The 22885-nt window shown below is 37.5% G+C and overlaps 2 protein-coding genes across 2 annotated transcripts; one reads left to right on the top strand and one right to left on the bottom strand.

Annotated features, from left to right (window-relative positions):
- The first annotated feature begins 2684 nt into the window (after positions 1-2684).
- On the top strand, positions 2685-12457 carry LOC129899507 (protein CELLULOSE SYNTHASE INTERACTIVE 3-like). The gene is made up of 6 exons (XM_055974501.1): positions 2685-2752; positions 3133-6196; positions 7578-10116; positions 10937-11391; positions 11724-11840; positions 12073-12457. Exons 1-6 carry the CDS (start codon positions 2685-2687, stop codon positions 12232-12234), a joined length of 6405 nt encoding a protein of 2134 aa, XP_055830476.1. The 3' UTR covers positions 12235-12457.
- A 474-nt stretch (positions 12458-12931) lies between these two features.
- LOC129899508 (replication factor C subunit 3) lies at positions 12932-20869 on the bottom strand. Its single transcript, XM_055974502.1, has 9 exons — positions 20612-20869; positions 20318-20534; positions 19932-20011; positions 19690-19849; positions 15374-15455; positions 14250-14379; positions 14082-14145; positions 13940-14008; positions 12932-13251 (listed from the first exon to the last, which is right to left on the bottom strand). Exons 1-9 carry the CDS (start codon positions 20790-20792, stop codon positions 13152-13154), a joined length of 1083 nt encoding a protein of 360 aa, XP_055830477.1. The 5' UTR covers positions 20793-20869; the 3' UTR covers positions 12932-13151.
- Between the last annotated feature and the right edge of the window lie 2016 nt (positions 20870-22885).

The following is a 22885-nucleotide window of genomic DNA, read 5'->3' as shown; positions in this document are numbered from 1 at the left end:
TATATTCTTTCCGTTTTAATTTATTTGTATTATTTCATTATTTTTTTGGTCCATTTTAAGAAGTATGTTTTTTTTTAACAATTTTTTAATTCTAACTTTTCACGTGTTACAAAATTAAACGGCATTTTGATATATTCTATCTATTTTTAGTTTAAGACCATAAAATTTATAAGTCTATTTTATTTTCTCAAATATCATGCAAGCCAACATCAGACATTCTCCAGAAAATTTGGCAATCCCACAATCAGACATTCTTAGTGTGTAATAGTCATGATTGATAAACAAAAGTGACTGAAGCTCAAAATTTTCATTTTCTTCTCCGTTGGCGATTGTCTTGAGTCTAATAAGTGATAATGATTGTATCCATGTATCTTTTTTTCTTTTGTTAAGTGCGTGTGCAAATTGGTAGTGTGTTACTGCAATTTAGCTATAGTACAAACGTCATTTTAGTCATTTTTTCAATGTTATTTTAAATAAGTATTTTGTTTATCAATGTGATTCGTTATTTCTAAAATAGAAGAAAGAAGAAATAATTAACACTCCTTGCGATTTTCGTCTAAAAATATGTATGGAGATGTATCAACATCATGTAAAATTAACCTTGGGTCGAGTTCAAAACTGATTTGGATCGATCGAAAAGTAGCTTGATGTGAGGTGTCACTTGACAATCCATGCATCGCTCCAAGTCAATACTTCATAGAATTAAAATTCTGCAGGTTTTCTTAATTTTACACTAGTGTGGCACGAAGAGGCGGACACATGCATCTTATGACAAAAGGATGTCATTCAACACCATTTCATCACAAATGTTAATATTGAAAAATAAAGCTGACGTTCATCATCTCTCTTTCTAAGTGAGGCTCAAATCCCAAACATTTTTCCTATTAATGATCAAATAAATCAGTCAACCTAAATTTAGTGAGTAAAACCAATAAACCACTGTCTGGCCCGTGGTGGGCGTCAAATTGTTTACTAGAAAAATGGTACAATTGAATTTGTAATGAGGTAAAAAACACGCATTATAATTCAACTCATTAGATTCAATTATTAGCAGTTAAATAGGTATGTAAATGTATAAAAAAATTAAACAATGACAATAATAAAATTAAGTATAGAAAATTGTATGAAGCAATAGAGCTCTGATTCTGCACTGTATTTGATGACATTAAAGCAATGATTTCACATCCAGGATTGTTGCAGTGAGTAAATGTTATGAAGTATAGACTTAGCATAGAAAATACGAAAAAATTGTTGCACAAAAATATAAGTGTTTTGTTTTTGTATTGTTCCAAAATCCTTACAATTATGTTGAAATTACTATTTATAGGCTACAAAGATAATATATCAGCCAATAGAAAAATTTCACTCAAGCCTTAAAGTACTATGATCAATGATTGTCGTCTACATGGAAATATTGTTAATTATGTCAGCTAATATTCTTCTATTTGACATTCATGTCCTTTTTGTCTTTTTTGTTTCTCTATCTTCGGATACGAGTTGATTCAACATGTCCGCTCTTTATTCTGCCACGTACAGGAGCTACTTTTGGCTGATACCAATATGAAAGTTACTACGTAGATATAATTGCATGCGGAAATGAAAAATGAGGAGGGAAATATGGGCAGTCTCTCTCTCACCCATTTTTTTCTATGTTTCTTTCTCTCTCTACACCTTCCTGTTTCACTCCATTCTCCATCTTCTTCTTCTTCAACTCTACAATTCTCCAAGGTACCTTTTTGGAACCCCCCAACCCCTCTTTTTCTTGCTTCAATTTTTAATCTTTTTTTAAATTTCATGTCTTGAGGAGAATTTATTAAATACAATATATATAGAATGATCATTTCTAGATTGTAGATTCTACAAATGCTCTTCTCATTCAATCCGACATATGATAAAATTTATATAGTTACATCTAAACATTAATGTATGTATATATATTCGTTACCTGCATGTGTATTTGCGTTAATGGGGATGAATTGCTTTTGATCCTTTTGTTTTGTTTTTGGGTTATGCAGATTTTCTGGGTAAAGACTTGTTGTACCATTGGTTCAAATCTCATCTAATACTATACATATATGTAAAAAAAAATTATATATACCTCTACACGTATATTTTGTACATATTATTTATATGCACTTCTTAAATTGGGAGAAATTCCGGGTTTCTTCTGGTTTCTAACCCTGGAGAGCAAGAGGAGCTGAATTTTGCAGGATTCTAACAAATTTTGGAGGCAAGGTAAATATGCAAAAAAAATCTTTCTTGTTGAACATTTTGTGCAATGGCAAATTAAGACTTGTCAGTGAAATGTTTTTTTCGCGATTAACTTGACTGTGGGAAATTTAAATATTTCTGTATGCATAAAAGAAAATGAGATTTTAAGCACCTAGGGTGCCTTAGTGGACAGAGTTACCTAGTACCATGGAATTGAGATTTTAATGGTTTGAAGAATGTGAAAATATTTGGGGCAAGCATGATTGTGAACCTTGTTTGAGTTTCGTGTTATTCTTCTTTCTTTTCCCTTTTTCTATTGCTCTTCTGCTTTATGTTTCTCACGAAGGACTATGGAGAAAAATGTATCCATACTTTCTATTATTTCCTGAATTTTACTACTTAGTGTTTGAGCATATAGTAACCAAGCTAACTAGAATGCTTCGTTAACGCAAGATAGTGGAGGCTTGTTGCCAATGTCAGACGTTTCTTCCCTTAAATTAAGGGACAAGGAAGTGGCATCCTCTTCTTCTCAGAAGAGCAGGTTTCTTCCTCTCGTTACTCTGCATTCTAGCTGCATTTATGTACTATTTTATAGATTTAGCTAAAAGAAGTTTCTATATTCTATACTTTTGCTTGAGAGATAGAACATATTAGTATCTCGTAACTGTGCTTTCTAAATCCATCTTTTGTTTCCTTGTGCTTAGAGACACCTAATGTAGAGAAACTTTGGGCATATGGTATGTATAGGAGCCAAAATATTGTGACCTCTCAATTAATTTCTGAAAGAAAATTTCAACTCCACATTGCTTGATTTTATTTGTCCTTTTTCATGAATTCATGAGGCATAATATGATTTATCTAGACAACCTATTAAAAAAGATTTATCCAGATAATTCAAAGGTGTTATATATTTACTTTCAGGGAGTCCAATGACACTGCAGAAATGGATGACTCGGAAAAGACACTGCCACAGCTTGCTCAACTTATTGATCAGCTGCATTTGAATCAATCATCTGCACACGAAAAAGAACTTACCACAGCACGTCTTCTAGGCATTGCCAAAGCTAGAAAAGAAGCGCGACGTCTTATTGGTTCACATGGCCAAGCAATGCCACTGTTCATATCAATTCTCAGAAATGCTACTCTTTTCGCAAAAGTCAATGTAGCTTCAACCTTAACTGTATTGTGCAGAGATGAAGACATGCGGTTAAAGGTACTTCTAGGTGGATGTATTCCACCTCTACTTTCACTTTTGAAGTCAGATTCAGCTGAAGCAAGGAAAGCAGCTGCGGAAGCAATTTTTGCAGTGTCATCTAGTGGAGTTTCAGATGATCCTATTGGCATGAAAATATTCATTACGGAAGGTGTCGTACCAACTTTGTGGGAGCAGCTGAATCCAAAACAGAAGCCGGACAAAGCAGTGGAAGGATTTGTTGTTGGGGCTTTGAGAAATCTCTGTGGTGATAAAGATGGACATTGGAGGACAACACTAGAGGGTGGGGGAGTGGACATCATTGTTAGACTTCTTTCTTCTAGTAGTGCTTCCACTCAATCAAATGCAGCTTCTTTATTGGCCCGTATGATGTTGGCATTCAGCGATAGCATCCCAAAAGTAATTGATTCTGGAGGAATCAAAGCTCTCTTTAGCCTGTTAGCTCAGCAAGATGATGTTTCTGTACGTGCCAATGCAGCTGAGGCTTTAGAGGTTCTTACTTCAGAATCTGCCAAAGCAAAGCAAGCTGTTGTTGACTCACAGGGTGTCACAGCACTTATAGGAGCTGTCATTGCTCCTTCTAAAGAAAAACTGCAAAGTGAGGGAAAAGAGAAACTTCAGCGGCATGCAATACAAGCTTTAGCCAATATATGTGGCGGAATGTCTCCTCTGTTACTATATCTGGGTGAGCTTGCGCAGTCCCCAAGGTTAGCTGCTCCGGTGGCTGATATAATTGGAACATTTGCATATGCTCTTATGGTCTTTGAGCACAAAGCAGAAGAAGAAATATTTGATGCGACAAAGATTGAGAGTATTCTTGCAATGCTCCTAAAGCCACGGGATAATAAGTTGGTTCAGGAGCGTCTTCTTGAGGCTATGAGAAGCCTTTATGGCAATGCTTATCTGTCAAAACTTGTCCAACAATCCGAATCTAAGAAGGCTCTTACTGGGCTCACAACAATGGCAAGTGGTGATGCACTGGAGTATTTAATACTGTCCCTGTTACGTTTATGCTGTGATGGAATGACTGTTTGGGAAGCTATTGGAAAGAGGGAAGGAATTCAGTTAATGATATCACTGCTGGGTTTATCCAGTGAACAGCATCAAGAGTATGCTGTTGAAATGCTTGCAATCCTAACTGACCAAATTGACGAGAGCAAGTGGGCAATCACTGCTGCTGGTGGGATTCCACCACTAGTCCAGTTACTAGAAATGGGGTCTCAGAAGGCTAGGGAAGACGCAGCACTTATTATTCATAACCTTTGCTGTCATAGTGAAGAGAATCGTGCCTGCGTCGAAAGTGCTGGAGCTATACAGGCATTATTGTGGCTCCTCAAAAATGGTGAATCAAAGGGGCAAGAAACATCAGCTAGGGCTTTAAAAAAGCTAATCACAGTGGCTGATCCAGCTACCACTAATCAATTGTTAGTGTTGCTCCTGGGAGATTTACCAAGCTCAAAGGCCCATGTAACTGAGGTGTTAGGTCATGTGCTTACCTTGGCATCTCACACTGACCTTGTGAATAAAGGTGCTGCTGCTAACCAAGGAATAATGTCGCTAGTCCATGTTCTTAATTCTTCAAATGAAAAGACTCAAGTATATGCTGCCTCTGTCCTGGCAGATGTATTTAGCACGCGGCATGATATTTGTGAGACTCTCGCAACAGATGAAGTGGTCAATCCTTGCATGAAACTTTTGGGTAGCAATTCTCCAGCTGTTGCAACAGAGGCAGCTCGAGTCTTGCATGCTTTATCCCGTGCATCAAAACAAAAATCTACAAACAAGATGCCTCATATTGCTGAAGGGCATGTAAAGCCTTTAATCAAGCTGGCCAAAACAGCATCCATTGATTCTGCAGCTACTGCAGTGGCTACTTTAGCCAATCTGTTGTCTGATCCAGAGATAGCTGCGGAAGCGCTGCGTGAAGATGTTGTTTCAGCTTTGACAAGAGTTTTAGGAGAAGGATCATCAGATGGTAGGAGAAATGCAGCACGTGCACTTCATCGACTATTGAGGCACTTTCCAGTGGAAGATGTATTCAATGGAAGTGCTCAATGTCGATTTGCTGTTCTTGCTATGGTGGAATCATTAAATGTAATGAATATTGATGGTACTGATGCGGCAGATGCTTTAGACTTTATTGCACTTTTGACGAGGACAAAGCAAGGCGCAGATTCCACTTACAGTTCATGCACTGCACTTGCTGAAGTTCCATCTAGTTTAGAGCCTCTTGTACATTGCCTTTGCGAGGGATCTTCCCTTGTCCAAGATAAGGCAATAGAAATTCTATCAAGGCTTTGTGGAGATCAACCAGTTTTTCTAGGGAATCTGTTATTATCAAAATCAAGGTCTATCGGCGCATTGGCTGATAGAATAATTAATTCTTGCACTCTAGAAGTAAGAGTTGGTGGAACCGCATTGAGCATTTGTGCTGCCAAGGAGCATAAACTTCAGTCAATGGATGCACTTGATGCATCTGGTTACCTGAAACCTCTTATATATGCATTAGTTGACATGATGAAGCCAAACTGCTCTTGTTCTTCCCTAGAAATTGACGTCAGAACCCCTAGAGGCTTCACAGAAAGAACTCCATTTGGAGAAGGAAATGAGTTTGAAGTTCCTGATCCAGCAACAGTTTTGGGTAGTACAGTTGCCCTTTGGTTGCTCTCAATAATTTCATCATTTCATGTCAAGAACACATCCACTGTAGTGGAAGCTGGGGGACTTGAGTCCCTTGCTGTCAAGCTTGCAAGACATGGCTCCAATCCACAGGTAAATTTTATATCATCCTTGGTGTTTGCTTTTCTCTTTTTTTGGCCCATTTATGCTGTGTGAATGCCTCTTCATAAGGAGAACTAGAGTTGGGTTTCCACCTGAAGAAAATAAGTCGTTCATTGGTGTCAATCATTTTGTCCTTTCAATTTTCGAGCTTTAGGCCTGTTTATTTATTCTGTAGGTTGGCTTTTGATAACAGACTGGTTGCCTGTCTGTAGTCAGTGCAGTAAAACTTGTTTAAACAAGTTAATAATCCATTTATTCACAGCTAGAAGTTTTGTTTACTTTTTCTCTTTTGTAACTTTGCATCTCCTTAATGCCCTTTAATGAAACACCTTACTTTATCAAACAAAAATCATTTATTTTACTATTTCTAGTCGCCTGCCATATCATTCATATAATAAATGTACATGGAGGAAGTAGTCCTGGATATATTTTCACTGAGTTGCAATTTTGAGAATCATTACAAGAGCGAGAATATCTGAAGTGCAGATTTTCTTCTTCTTTCTACTAGCTTCTCTGTCCTTTTTCTGTTTTCGGATTACATTGTGGCACTGTTTAGTCAATATACTCATGGTCAATGGTGTATGCTATCTTTAACAACACAATTGGAGTTGGTGAAATGGTAAGACTTTCCCAGAACCTCTGAATGTGTAAGTTACCCTCTCTTATGGGACAGAGATATATCACTGAAACCTCAGTTAATAAAGTGACTAAAAGATGGACAATACAACAACAACAACAACCCAGTGAAATCCCACAACGTGGGGTCTGGGGAGGGTAGAGTGTACGCAGACCTTACTCCTATCAAGGTAGGACGGTTGTTTCCGAGAGACCCTCGGCTCAAAAAAGACATAAAAAGGGGGTCAGATAAGGTTAAGAAATTCAAAGCGCTATAGGAAAATAAATAACGAAGGCATCACAGATAAAATAGAGTAATCACAAGTACTGAAAGTAATAAATAGTAACAGAAATAGCAGAAATGAGAGCACAAGGAATTGTAATGTGCTAATGTGCCTACGAATAGGGAAGAATAACGAGACTATGTACTAGCCTTCTACCCTAATGTGGGTCCTCCACACCCTCCTATCTAAGGTCATGTCCTCGGTAAGCTGTAACTGAGCCATGTCATGTCTAATCAACTCTCCCCAATACTTCTTCGGCCTACCCCTACCTCTTCTGTAACCATCCATGGCCAACCTCTCACACCTCCTCACTGGGTCATCTGTGTCTCTCCTCTTCACATGCCCAAACCATCTCAGTCGCATTTCCAGTGTCACCTTTATTCAATTTAATCCTCTGGAAGTAATGTTGGTTCTCATGATTTGCTTAAAGGTTATATTTGGTCATTGTGCTGAAGAGGTATTTGTCATGGCAGGCAGAAGATGCAGAGGGCATGTGGATCAGTGCACTGCTATTAGCTATTTTATTCCAGAATCCCAACATTATATCCTCTCCAACAACCATGCGCATTATACCTTCGCTTGCACTTCTTCTGAAATCAGATGAAATGATTGTCAGATTTTTTGCTGCTCAGGCAATAGCCAGTCTTGTCTGTCATCGGAAAAAGGGAATAAATCTTACTGTTGTAAATTCTGGTGCAATCACTGGTCTGATAAGCTTGATTGGTCACATTGAAATAGATATGCCAAATCTTGTTGCTCTATCTGAAGAATTTTCATTAGTAAGATATCCAGATCAGGTTTCTCTGGAAGTTCTCTTTGAAATTGAAGAAGTGAGAATTGGTTCCACTGCACGCAGGACCATCCCTTTATTGGTAGATCTGTTAAAACCACTTCCAGATAGAGCAGGTGCGCCCCCATTAGCTGTTCGTTTCTTGACTCAAATTGCTGATGGTAATGACGAAAATAAATTAATCATGGCTGAAGCTGGCGCACTGGATGGTCTAGCGAAGTATCTATCTTTGAGCCCTCAAGACTTGACTGAGGCAATTATCTCTGAACTACTGAGAATTATATTTAGTAATTCTATTCTTATTCAACATGAAGCTGCAGTTAGTTGCTCTGTTCAACTGATTGCTGTCCTTCGTTTGGGCTCAAAGAATGCAAGGCTGAGTGCTGCTAGGGCTTTAAATGAACTCTTTGATAATGAGAGAATTAGAAATTCTGAAGCATCAAATCAAGCAGTTCAGCCATTAGCGGACATGCTTGATACTGCATCAGAAAGTGAACAATATGCTGCCCTTAGTTCCTTGGTCAAGTTGACTTCAGGGAATGATACAAAAGCAGAAGTGATGGCTGATTTAGATGGGAATCCTCTTGAGAGTTTATACAAAATTCTGTCATCATCTTCTTCGATGGAACTGAAAAGCGATGCTGCTGAATTATGCTTTGTACTTTTTGGTGATCATAAAATCAGAGCATTGCCTATTGCTTCTGAATGCTTAGATCCCCTTGTACTGCTTATGCAATCAGATGAGGAAAGAGCAATGGAATCAGCTATTTGTGCTTTCGAGAGGTTCTTAGATGATGAGAATCCAGTAGACCTTGCATCAGCTGATGAGATTGTTCGTATTCTGGTTCATCTGGTGTCTGGATCAAACCATCGGCTCATTGAAGCGACTATTTTCGCACTTATTAAGCTGGGTAAAGACCGAACTCCACGCAAGTTGGATATGGTGAAAGCCGGACTATTAGAAAATTGTCTTGAGCTACTCCCCACTGCATCCAGTTCCTTGTGCTCCACAATTGCAGAACTCTTCCGTGTCTTGACAAATAGTAGTGCTATTTCAAGAAGTCCATCTGCTGCAAAAATCGTAGAACCTCTTTTCACGGTTTTGCAGCGGTCAGATTTTGGATTGTGGGGACAGCACAGTGCGTTGCAATCTCTTGTAAATATTCTAGAGAAGCCACAATGTCTTGCCACTCTAAAACTTACTCCTAGCCAGGTCATTGAGCCTCTGATTTCCTTTCTTGAATCCCCAGCTCAATCTATCCAGCAGCTTGGTACCGAACTGCTGTCTCACCTCCTTGCACAAGAGCATTTCAAGCAAGATATAACATCAAAAAATGCAGTAGTGCCCCTAGTGCAGCTCGCAGGCATTGGTATTTTGAATTTGCAACAGACAGCAATTAGTGCTTTGGAAAATATATCATTAAGATGGCCAAAGGAAGTTGCTGATGCCGGTGGCATTTTTGAGCTTTCAAAGGTTATCGTTCAAGATGATCCCTTACCTCCTGATACATTATGGGAGTCAGCAGCTATGATTCTCTGCAACGTCATACAATCTAATGCTGATTATTACCTCAAGGTTCCACTGGTGGTTCTTGTAAAGATGTTGTATTCAACAGTTGAGAGCACTGTTACTCTTGCACTTAATGCTCTAATAGTTCATGAAAAGACTGATCTATCAAATGGTGAACTGATGGCTGAAGCCGGTGCTGTAGATGCTCTTCTAGATCTGCTAAGATCTCACCAGTTTGAAGAAGCATCAGCAGGTCTGATTGAAGCTCTATTCAACAACGTCCGAATAAGAGAATTGAAGGTATCTAAGTATGCAATAGCACCTCTGGCACAATATTTACTAGATCCACAGACTACATTGCAGCCCGCAAGGCTTCTTGCTGCTCTTGCACTTGGTGATCTCTCCCAGCATGAAGGACTTGCTAGAGCAAGCGATTCTGTCTGTGCCTGTCGAGCACTGATAACTTTGCTTGAAGATCAACCAACGGAAGAAATGAAAATGGTGGCAATTTGTGCATTACAAAATTTTGTCATGCACAGTCGAACCAACAGGAGAGGTGTCGCAGAAGCAGGTGGAATACTATTAGTTCAAGAACTGCTTCTATCCCCTAATTCAGATATTACAGTCCAGGCAGCTCTGCTCATAAGGTTTTTGTTCTCGAATCACACGCTTAAGGATTATGCATCAAATGAACTTATCAGATCTTTGACAGGTGTGTTGCTTATTAAATAAAATAACCGTTCCTTCTTTCAGTCGATGATTATTTGAAAAATGTCAAACTAGATGCCACTAGTTGTGTCAAATATATTAACATAATAAATAGAATTGCACAGAAAACCAATCGTTACCTACTTAAAGAGAACATCATATGAGGGTGCTTGAACCCAGAAAGAGTCTATAGACCTAATCTGTGTTCCGATATTTTTCCCAGGAATGTTGAAAGTTTTTATTCTTTTGATCTAAGTGTCCTTTACAAGTTAAAGTTCCATTCACGCCCTTAAAGAAAGCCAATGCTTCTCTGAATTAACTTAGGAAGCTAGGTCAATTGGTCATAATAAGTTGGCTTCGAGATCAAGGACTGTCATGAAATTGTCGGAGAGTGAAAGACAGAAACTGACACAATAACTCACTCTGCCTAACCCTTTTTACTGCTACAAAAAAAAACAGCAGAAGTTCCAAAAAGGAAAACAGGAAAAATAGACCTGAAACCTAAAGCTTCAGGATAAAATAAACTAGTAAATGAAGACAGCTAGACGTATGATGTTTTCCTAGGCACTGTATTTGTTCCCATGCTATCCTTCAACATTTAATATTTCAACTGAAGCAGTAAATCCTTCTGATTCATGTATTTGACACATCAATTTCCAAGTTTAATTGTCCAGATAATTTAAGCTACAAAAGTACAGATCTTCTTGTTTGCGTTTTGTTATGTTCCTATCCTTACATATCCTCTAGTTCAGTCATGGACAGTGGTATAAGTGTTTCTTTCCCTACTTGTCTACCTAAAACATTTCTAATACATTGTCATGCAGTGGCGCTAGAGAAGGAATTGTGCGCCACAGCAACTGCTAATGAAGAGATCTTGAAGAGCATTTTTATTATATTCTCCAATTTTCCCAAGCTCCAAATTTCTGAAGCTGGGACCCTTTGTATCCCTCATCTGGTGACAGCACTGAAATCTGGCAGCGAGGCTGCTCAGGATTCAGCATTGACCACATTATGCTTAATCCAACAATCCTGGTCAACCATGCCAATTGATGTGTCAAAATCTCAAGCAATGGTTGCAGCTGAAGCCATTCCCATCCTACAAATGCTGATAAAAACTTGTCCCCCAGGTTTCCGTGATAGAGCAGAGAGCCTGCTGCATTACTTACCAGGTTGTTTGACTGTCACCATTAAGCGTGCGGACAATCTAAGACATGTCATGGGAGGAACAAATCCTTTTTGTCGATTGACTATCGGCAATGGTCCAGCACGACAAACTAAGGTAATGAGTCAGCATTGTAATTGTTGATGAAATAAAAGACTTCTAATTCACAAATGTTTACTTTCTTATGGCTGAATTTCACATCCTAACTACTCCCGCTGTTCCTATTTACAATTGTCACTTTTGTTAAAAATAGTTATTCCAAAATACTTGTCGTTTCAAAAAATAAAGGAAGGAAGAATTTAATTAACTTTTTTCCAATTTTATCCTCACTAATTTGATCCACTTACTGAGATACTAATTTGTGTTACGTGATGCACCAAAAACACATACATGATACATCAGTATTTTTTTCTAATCCGATCTATATTAACAGTCTGGTTTATTATCAGGTTGTTAATCGCAATACATCCCCAGAATGGAATGAAGGATTCACATGGGCTTTTGATGTTCCACCGAAGGGACAAAAGTTGCAGATCACATGCAAAGGCAGAACTACTTTTGGAAAGGTAACTAGTTTCATTTTTGGAGTGCCTGATGCTAAATTTAGAATATCCAATTCAACTCCAACTACAATGTGCAATAAGGTTTACTGTTTGTACTGCTACTAATAGTCTGAAAAGAAGATATATAAAAAGCAGGGACAAATACTCTGTATGTAAATGTTGCAACTTTCAATAGGATGAGAAGAGTGTAGTCAGTTGTTCACACAATGTTGATACGTAAATTGCTGTGTTTCAGAGTACGCTTGGGAGTGTAACGATCCAAATTGATAAAGTGGTAAATGAAGGCATACACAGTGATATTTTCAGCCTCAGTCATGAACGCTACAATGGCTCATCCCAGACTTTAGAGGTTGAGATCACCTGGTCCAATAGGACGTCTAATGAAAGTGTTAAGTGAAGTGTGAACCAAGACTGATATGATGCAACTTGAGTCCCCATTTCGGTGCTGGATCTGGCAACCAATCAACAGAGCATTAAGAAAAGTTATATGAATCCCCTAACGAGCAACAATCTGTTCACATCCCAGGCTAATGCAAGAGCACATCAACATCTGCTGAAGGCTCAGGTTTGTAGTATTGAAAGCATTACTGCCTCTGGTGCTGAAAACTTCCAGATTTATGAGGCCCAAAGTCTAGGGGAGATTTCCCATGCTAGAATGTTAGTCTTGGCTATTCAAGAACCACAACACTGTATAGATTCTTCTGTAGCTCTTAGCAGTATATAAATATAAAATAGAGATCTCTTTGAGAAGATTGTCCCATCCATGGCTTTGCAAATGGCCATTCATCATTGTACATATGAGCACCGTCTTTACAAACGCAAACCAACTGCAAGAGCAAATGGATGGGTCCCAAAGCATGAGGGCGTAGATCTCCAAAATTGTTCGTAGGTTTCATTTGTTTCCTCTACCTTATAAATCTTTCAACCTTCACCATTAATACACGCCCACAGCCAATATGAAATATGATCATTTTCCGTGTAGGGTCAGCAACAAAATGGAATATGGACATGTCCCCCATGTCAAGTTAGCAGCTCGACCAAAGCACGAATTATCCAGGCAGCATAACACAACATGCTTGAATGTACAATTTAAATGGAAAAACAAACCTCAAAACAGAGCAAAGCTTTTAAATAAAATTTAGCTACAATGTGCAAGAACGGCAAAGCACTTGGAACAATATTGCACTTTACATTTGGGAGATCTTTTCTACAATACTACATCAAGAAGCTTTAAAACCTAGATTCAAGCGCAGAATCTTAAAACATTGCAAATTTTTCAGCTGGGGGGGCAAGCCACCAGGTTGTCCAACATGATTAATTTGCAGCTGCAACAAGTGCGGATCTTGTTCGTGTAAAAGCAGCAATCAGTGATCCAAGCTGCAACTTATCATTGCAACCAAAAGTCAACCTATACCTGTGAGACAGAAAATCCATAACTTAAAAAACATACTCTAGGAAAACCTAGAGACCATAATTCAATTTGTTTTTTTTGGCAAAGCTAATGCAATTGAATTTTATGACAAAGAAATTTGACTAAATTCTCGACCAAGAAGACGGACAAAAAAACCGTTCATATTGCTTTTATTAAATTTATCATGTATTCCCTTTTTATTTATAAAAAATATAAAAACATTGATGAAAGAAATTTGACTAAATTCTCGACCAAGAAGACGGACAAAAAACCGTTCATATTGCTTTTATTAAATTTATCATGAATTCCCTTTTTATTTATAAAAAATATAAAAACATTGATGACCATCTTTTTTTATGACGCAAAAAATTCTTTCTAGAAGCAAAGTGGTATTTCGTTCCTCTTCTGCTGCAAGTAGGGGGGGGGGGGTTTACAGACGTTCGATGCACCATTCAGAAGCCAGAGAATCCATACTTGGAGATCAGCTGGTTAAAGAAATATGTGATCTCATCTTATGTAGCGTAATTACCTAGCCACAAGTTCAGTAGATAATATTGGTCAATGATTTAACAAGTAAATGAGAAAATTGACCGTAAGCCAGCCTTCGATTCTCTGGCATCGAACCAGAAATGCTAGTCTAGCACAAGGCAAAGAAAATAAACAATCAAAAAGAAAGACATGGGATACATACTCAATATCGGCCATCTCATTGATCAGCTGAACTCGAACATCTGCTGGCATCTTAATCTTGAAGACAAACCTGATGTTTAGATGAGCAAAGGTGAGTTACAAAAATAACTGTTACATGAAGATCCAAAAATGTGTGCACTTACATGGTTACTTCTCTCACGATATCAACCATAGCCAACCCTTTTCGTGTCTTGATTTCCGATATTCCTATTAACAATTATGTACAAAAAAGGGTAAGAGAGTAAAATGGAGTACAAGCACAGATAGATAAAATGGGCCAAAGTACAGGAGAGGAGGACTCATTGAGATACGTTTGCAACTAATAGCAAAGGGTTCATTCAGAAGCCAGTAAGAAATCTGCTCAATGTCCTTGGGCAATGGGTTTCCAGTGCACAGATAGACAGCATCTTCTGTAATCTGCTGAGAAGCCATGTGTGTTGACTGCATAAAGCTAAAAGTTAATGATAGTGAATCCTAAAAAGAATAATAGTCTACCTGCCTGAAGATAAACGAACTAAACAGCAGCTTAATTTTTTTCTTGCATGGCATTTATAGCACAATAAGCAACTTATAGTTTTCCAACAATGGTTTCGTTTTTTTCTTAGCTAGTAAAACAAACCCCTCCACCAATGTATATATTGATATATTAATGCCAAACAAGAACTAGACAGCTACGACAGATCAAAACCAAAAAAAAAAAGGACTGATATGATTATTAGTTCAACGATGTAATTGCAGTTAATCTAAGTACCAGTGTTTTCATGCATGCCTGAAACTATCTAATAAGTTTAACTTTTTTCTATCACCAAGAATGGTCCTCCTGACAATTAACAGAGAGTAATGTCCTCCTCATAGAAACCAACTGATTAAAAAAAAGCATATCAAAACATTACATTTACTAAAAGGACCCTGAACAAGCATAGCAACCCTGGAAATTAACCCCCAATCACAATAATCAGCTCTCTGCAGGCGTCACCCTGTAGACTCTACCATGGCCTAACGAGTCATCCAAAACTAGCGTCAGGCACAACATAACAAGCTAGTTCTCAAGGAAAATGCTTAAGCAACGGGCCTAAGTAACTATAGAATTTCACTTTTTCCATAAATGAATAAGGTAGAATGAGTTACTTTAGGCCCTTAGAGTTCTCCATAAAACAAATTGTGAGCTTGGTGAATTGTGGCCAATAAATCTCTCATTTTAACTGCAGCCATGAAGATTGATAGCTCCTTAAACAACTTTTCCTTTTCTTTTCCTTTCTTATTTTTCTTACTGCAGTGGGAAGTGGGTGGTCAAGCTAGAGAAGAGAGCAAGATCTCTACCAGCACATTGTAATAAGAAAGGGATTTAACTGATTCATGATGTGAAATCTCTGACCACAATAATTGAAATCTACATATAATCTAAATGAGGATAAAAAAAATGAGGAGTTTGAACCTGCAAAATGTTTAAAGCTTTTCGCATGTCACCATTGCTCAATCGTACAAGTGCCTTTAAACCACCCTCAGGGACATCAAGCCTACAACAAAACAATGTGATGGACCGAGAAAAGAAATGATAGCGTAGACTAAATAGAGCAGAGAGTAACTATGACATATTTAACAATTGTCATATCATATTCGCTTTTTTCCGGAAAGAAAGCTAAGAAAATAATTGAACAGTGGGATTGTGTACCTTTGCAAGGTCCATAAATATATTAGCAAGTATCCATAACTTTATTTGGTTTTCAAGGTGGTTTTGAGGACATATACTTTTAGTTGTCAATGTCCAAGAAACACCAGTATGCCAAGTAGAAATATCATTTGTAATTCAATAAAAGTACCAGAAAATATAGATCTGGTAAATATATCAAACAATCCATAGAGAAACAATTTCAGTATAAATATAATACTTCAGTATTTATCAAATTGATTTCCCAAAATTGTTTAAATCAGTATATTCGTACTAAGATGACTTTCTTATCTAGTTAAGAAGATAGCACATCGGACTCAAGATTGGTTGTTATAAGAGGGCGAGTTGAACTCACTTATGAGTCTCATAACACACTGATGAAAACAGATAAGCCCTAGCAGAATACACCAAGTGGTTGAAGATGCAAGATGCTATTCTCAAACAGAAAACCAAAATTACTTGGGCTGAGGAGGGTGACTCCAGTACCAAGTATTTCTATAGTGTTGTCAAAGAGAAAAGGAGAAGAACTCAAATCCACAGAATCAAAAACTCTTAGAGCAATTGGGTTGAGAGTAACCAGGTCATCTCAGAAGCTGCTATTGATCACTTCTCTTGTCTATTCACTCATTCACCCAGTGATAATGACCTTCCATTCTTGACAATGTGGATCCTTTGATCACTGATGAGGACAACAATTACATTACCATAATACCTGAGGAAGAAGAGATTCATCAAACCATTCTCTCCATGGACCCTAACAGTTCAGCAGGACCAGATGGCTTCAATGGTCACTTCTATCATACCACCTGGAACATTTCTCACTTGTGCCAGTCTTTCCAAGTTCTTTACACATACTAACATGGTGCTAATCCCAAGGTGAAATCCCCCCACTGACCTCAGCCAACTTAGACCCATCAGTCTGTGTAACTTCTCCAACAAAATTATATCTTAGATGATCTCAGAGTGACTCTCATTCTACCCAAGTTGATTTTAGATAACCAATTTGGTTTTGTGAAAAACAGACTCATTACAGAGAACGTCCTTCTTGCTCAAGAAAGAGTCCATGTGATCAACAATGATAATAAACATGGCAACATTGTCATGAAATTAGACATGTCCAAGGAATATAACAAACTATCTTGGGAATTTCTCTCCAATGTAGTCAGGAAGCTGAACTTCTCCGAAGCTGCTAATGAAATGATTCACAGGCTCTTGGACAAGAACTGGTACTATGTGTTGATTAATGGAACCAGATATTGTTTCTTCAAATCAACAAGAGGACTAAAACAGAGAGACCTTTTATCCCCCTCACTCTTTATATTAGTTGTTTATGTACTATCTAGCCTTAAACAAACTGCATGAGAACAACCAATTTAATGGCTTTGCAGTGAGTAATAAAGGCCCAAGAATAAACCATCTTAGCTATGTTGATGATTTGATTCCTTTTTACCTCATGTGATAGGAGACTAGTGAAGACTATTATGAAGGTTCTTCAAGATTACCAAAATGCCGCTAGACAAGAGATTAACAAAGACAAAAGTCACATCCTCACTCAATTCTTCAGATATTAATAACAAAAGAGTCAAAAAGGGAATGAGGAAGTGGATTGGCTTCAAACAGACTGAGTTTCCAATCACTTGCTTAGGGTGTCCAATCTACTCTAGACGGAAGAGAATCAATCCTTTCTCAGACCTTGCCACCAAGGTGATCAACAAAGCTGGAGCTTGGCAGAGAAAGTTATTGTCTTTTGGAGGAAAGGATGTTATAATCAACAATGTGCTACAATCTCAGACTATGTATCTTTTAAAAGCCATGGTTCCTCCCAAGACAATCATAGAACAAATTGAAATATACCTTTCTAACTTCTTCTGGGAAGAAAAACAGGAGGGAATGAGCTACTATTGGTGCTCCCTGGAGAATATGAGTTTTCCCAAAGAAGAAGAAGGAATTGATTTTTAAAAGATCATGCACATTAGCAATTCTTTCACAACTAAAAGATGGTGAAGACAGAAGCTAATCTCTGGACCAGGTTCCTTCAAGCAAAATATTGTCAATCAAAATTGGAACATGGATCTCCTTCAACTATATGGGCAAAGAAATTTACTGTTTTTACGATAAAGTTGAATGTCAATGGTTTAGAGTTGCCTCTTCAGGAAATGCTCATTCACAAGGAAAAGTATGTCTTAGAGACTTGGTGATGACACTGAAGCACACATTAAGCAATTCAAGTAAGAAATACATCTCACGTGTTTTTGCTTCAAGTCACCCCTCTGATTGTAAGTTAGGAGTCGTGGAAAGCAAGATGTAACAAAAAGTATGACAAGAAGACCACCACTATCTCTAGAATCTGTGCTATATCAGGTTAAAATCTTCATTGGACAGAACTTGAGCACCATGGATTGGAAATGGAACTGGACAAAGTCTGTCAAGTGGTTGAAAATTACAAAATACTAAGAAGCATTATGGTTAAATGGATTTGTCCGAAAGGTAATACATGAAAACTGAACACAGATGGAAGCTACATCCCTAATGTATGCAAGGCAACTGTTGGAAGGGTTGTTAGAAAAGGTAATAGGCAATTGGTCATGGCTTTTGCCTCATCGATCTATTTCAACAACAACAGCAACATACCCAGTGAAATCCCACAAGTGGGGTCTGGGGAGGGTAGAATGTACATAGATCTTACCACTACCTCATGGAGATAGAGAGGTTGTTTCCATTGATCTATTTCAAGACTAGCAATTACTCTGAAGTATAGGCATCTTTACAAAGGACCTTATGGTGATGCAATCAAAACTCTCACAACTTCCTATTGGAGCTTGATTCACCACTAGTTGTCAATATGATACTAGGAGTGTATAAAATTCCATGGAAGCTACAAGACGACATTGAAAAGATTTAAAGGAAGATGGAAACACATAGCATCACAATCCAATACTGCATCAGAGAAGGCGATGAGGTAACTGAATCTCTTGCCAAATATGCTACTACCATAACCAACAGTGAGATCTTTCTGTCTGAAAATGATCTCCCTCGTGAAGCTAAAGCGCCAATAAGAATGGATAGGTCCGAGATGCAATCCTCAAAATCAAGCCGAAGAAACAGTCTAATTGGATCTTCAAACCCCCTTAGATTTTCAATAAAAGAGCTACTTGTTTGTTGCCCTGTGTAGTAAAAGTAGTTCTTTCAATACCTTCATGTGCTTGCACATCTTTTGTGAATAATGTTTGATGTTGTTCCCTAAGGTTTTGGTTTATGGCCCCCTCATTGAATTATATGTTAATCAATATATAGGGTATGGGTCCAAGCCAAACCCCCACCACTCCGAGAGTAAATATCCCGAATGAATAGAATTAACCAAAAAAAAAAGATGCAATCTTACCTGAACTGAAGGACAATGTCATGAGGTCATATTGACTTCTCAATGTCGTACTATGACAACAAAGAAGTGGTTATTACTTTAACTGTCTTCAAACATGTCCGATTGGACTGAAGAAAAAACTCTAAAACCTGAACCTAGGAACATTTATTTCTTACTGAGCCATAAGCACCATACAAGTATGACTACAGTCACATTTACCGGTTCGCATTTCAAGATACCTTGAACTTCTGTGGCATGTCAACAGAAGTTTGGTCGTCTTCTCTATATCTTACTCACTAGATCTATGTATTTGACTAGTAGCATGGGCCTGACCAATACATTCGGACAAATGATAGTCTGCTGAAAAAGTTTTAATTAAGCAACCAAGGGAAACACATAGGTAAATGCACATCAATTGCTACATTTAGTTATTTCTTTTTCCTTATTAGTACTCTATTAGTGCTCTATGAACTCCATTAGCCTCATGGGCCAGTGGACTTAAGTTGTGACAATGCCTGAACCAAACGGATAAAAAAAAAGGAAAATAAGAGGAATGAAGAAAGAAATGAAATTAATATTTCCAATCACTACACCAGTCATCCACCACAGAAGAGTACATGGTCTCTTTTGCATTACCAAATTTTTCCAAGGGACTGAGCAACATGAAGTACACACATATAGTACAGCAAAGAGTTAACTTCAAAGATAAAATGGAACTCACAGTTCAGCCTCAATAACATGTTTCAGCCGCTCAGAAACATGAACTGCATCGAGTGGAGCAAACCTAAATCGTGTACATCGTGATTGTAGGGCAGGAATAACCTTGTTGACATTGTTACATATCAAGGCAAACCTAGTGTTTCTTGTATATTTCTCAATCACTGCAGAGGAATAACCCCACAATCAGCTTTGCAAGTATAGCATAGATATTAAGTGTAGCATGAGGAAGGGGTAATTTCTTGCCTCGACGCAGAGCAAACTGTGCATCCTTTGTCATTGCATCTGCTTCATCCAATAATACTAACTTCACCGCTGACTTTGCACTAAATAACAACAAAATTAAGCTTCAATTTACTTCCCTAAGTAAGTAAAAATGACACCTTGACTCATCTGGTGTATAGTTCCATTGGCCATTTTTTAGTCTCGGAAAACCAGAGACAGAATGAGGAATAATATGATAACATTACAAGTCTGAGGAGAGGACAATTTCGTAAAGTAATGTGCATATAAATGTATAGAGGAACTGAGCTGAATGTTACATTGTTCACTGGCATACTTTATATAGAAAAGTCCTGAATATGCACCACCATTCGAACACATAGAAGATAAGAGATTAAGGAAAAAGTTACCCAAATGAGATGCTCTGAGTACTAGCAAAGTCCTGAATCTGCTGGCGCACCACGTCAATACCACGATCATCAGAGGCATTCAGCTCTAAAACCATATTGTGCATCTGAGACCCATATAACTTCCGAGCAAGAGCAAGAATTGTAGAAGTCTTTCCAGTTCCAGGAGGTCCATAAAGCAGCAAATGCGGCAACCGATTACTACTTGCAAGCCTATCAACTTTTGCCCAGAAACGTCAATTATATACATCGCTCGGTCAGAAACCACTAATAATATACAGAGATCAAGAAACATACTTGTTTCAACAATATCGCGATGAGCAGCAACGTCAGATAGAGACTGAGGACGAAACTTTTCGACCCAAGGAACTGATTTCGGTTCTGCACTGGAGCTTGAAAAGACTATGTTTTTACCCTTGTTTAGTTTCGTGTCAATTTTGTCATCGTCAATATCCATTAACGAGATTGTCTCCGCCATTTTCAGCTTTACTCAATTCTCTCTCTTCCTTAAACCCTAGGAGTGGGTATTTCAAGAACAAATGAACAATGGCGATATTTGGACAGTCGGGTCAAGTTATTGGCGCCAATGAGTTTTTATTCATATATTTTTTTTTTTTTATTTTCATGTGTAAAATCTACTTAAAAGAGTTAGTATAAGGCAGAAGTCGTCGGTGGCCTCTTAAAATTAGCATCAACTTTCACTAAGACATCTCATTTAGTTTTTATTCATTTTAGACACCTATTATCGGGTTTTAATGTGTCATTTTAGCACATTTTAAACAATTGTTTGTTGACCACAAGCGTGTGTGACCCAATCGTGTCCACATGGACTAATTGATCAATTATATCAGGCCAACTCTCAAAATCTTTTCACGTCATATTGGCTCCAAATTTAAAGAGTCATTTTGATCTCAACCTTTCGGTTCTTATTTTTCTCTCTTGTTCGACTTCAACCGATCAAAACCTTCGGTAGATTTCTCTTGTAACTCTTTCAATTTTACCTTATTTTTCATTCAATTCGTAGTTAGTACTAACTGTTCTTGTAATTTATGTCGCCATTTTTTGTCATGATCCAAGCCTAGGGCCTAGACGTGACATGGCGAATGAAGAACCCGAAAGTACCTCAAACAAGTCTCTTAGCATTCTTTTAGCCTTTCATAGGCAATGATGATAAATAAACAAGCGAAAATCATAATAGTAAATCTTCAACTTATATATGTCCAACAATACCTCTAACTTTTAGATTTAATGGGGCTAAGACAAGTCCCTAGCTCACCCTCAATCATAATAGAAGAAATGTCATAGTAAAATATCTCAACATATCATAAGCTAGAAAGATAAAGGAGTATTGTTCCTGGAACGTTGGGAACTCACCAAAAGTAGTCTTCAACGGAATCTCAACTAGCCACGTGGAGGAAAACGAGGAGAAGCACTCGTCCTTACATGATGATATTATGTAGGCAAAAGAGTATGCGTTAGTACTTTGAATGTACTAAGTATGTAAGGATGCATAAACATTGAGGAAACATTAAAATATTAATGTAATATGGAACATAATGTAATGCATGCATAATAAATCATATAGATATCTTTTAAAATATTTATTTTATGGGAAAATAATCATAACAACATTTAAGACCATGCGAGCTATTACATGGAATCCAACATAACCCCCTACGTTGGCCGGTGAGACTACTTGCCAGGTAGAACTCCGTCAACTTCATTCATTTCTTTAACTTTAACTTTAAGGGCTTTCATGGATCCATTAGCCTAAGCCTACAAGGGCTCCTATGTTGGCACATAGTTAATGAGACAGGGGGTTGCTATTAGGATTCTCTTACTGAATTCCATCTCAATGACCCATTCGGTGCTAAGTCAATCCCACGGAATAGTTTAATACTTCAAAATAGTCATAGCATATAGCTTGAGAATTCAAAACATCATATTCGGTAGAATAGCTCATTAAAACATTTGATAATTCAAGTATGACAGAATTGTCCTTATTGCATAAAGAATACATTATTCATATCATTTCATCATTCTTTTTTTTCATAAGACTCCCTTTTGATTATAGATATTGCTTTCATAAATATTCATTTGGAGTCAAAGATTTTAAGTCAAACTTCATTGAAAATATAGTAAAACTAGGTGGGTTCAAATACTTCAACTTGCAAACATGTATGTAAATAAATATGCATAAATACATTGAAATTCATTAATTAAAAATCATGTTTTAATCAATCTACCATGAATTTCAAGAATCTTTAAAGAGATAAATAGATAAATTACTTGCAATCCATCAATTTATACATATGAAATCATGTTGCATCAAAATAGACCAATAATCATTAGTTTAACCATGATTCATGCTATTAAGAATAAATAAGAATTTTCCATAAGAAAATATTACTTGAAATCAAGAGATTCAATTAAAAGAGTTTTTTAGACTACATGGGTGGAAAAACCCATGGATAAACACCCACATAACTTAGAGTAAAGCTTAACGAAAATAAACATAATTTATCATATAATTAAAATACTTCAGGCATGAGAGTGGAAGAAATGCTCTCA

This window comes from Solanum dulcamara, chromosome 8, assembly GCF_947179165.1.
Source record: "Solanum dulcamara chromosome 8, daSolDulc1.2, whole genome shotgun sequence".
In the NCBI taxonomy this organism is placed as follows: Eukaryota; Viridiplantae; Streptophyta; class Magnoliopsida; order Solanales; family Solanaceae; genus Solanum; species Solanum dulcamara.
This window is presented reverse-complemented; position numbering and strand designations above follow the sequence as displayed.

What these genes read in the sequence shown, in the direction of transcription:
- LOC129899508 (XM_055974502.1), bottom strand. Translation starts at nt 20,792, where the DNA reads ATGGCGGAGACAATCTCGTTAATGGATATTGACGATGACAAAATTGAC. An exon ending in TCGCGATATTGTTGAAACAA is followed by an intron (nt 20,535 to 20,611) that starts GTATGTTTCTTG and finishes TCTGGGCAAAAG; the next exon opens with TTGATAGGCTTGCAAGTAGT. An exon ending in ATCGTGAGAGAAGTAACCAT is followed by an intron (nt 14,009 to 14,081) that starts GTAAGTGCACAC and finishes TCTAAACATCAG; the next exon opens with GTTTGTCTTCAAGATTAAGA.
- LOC129899507 (XM_055974501.1), top strand. Translation starts at nt 2,685, where the DNA reads ATGTCAGACGTTTCTTCCCTTAAATTAAGGGACAAGGAAGTGGCATCC. An exon ending in TCTTCTTCTCAGAAGAGCAG is followed by an intron (nt 2,753 to 3,132) that starts GTTTCTTCCTCT and finishes ATTTACTTTCAG; the next exon opens with GGAGTCCAATGACACTGCAG. An exon ending in GCAGAACTACTTTTGGAAAG is followed by an intron (nt 11,841 to 12,072) that starts GTAACTAGTTTC and finishes GCTGTGTTTCAG; the next exon opens with AGTACGCTTGGGAGTGTAAC.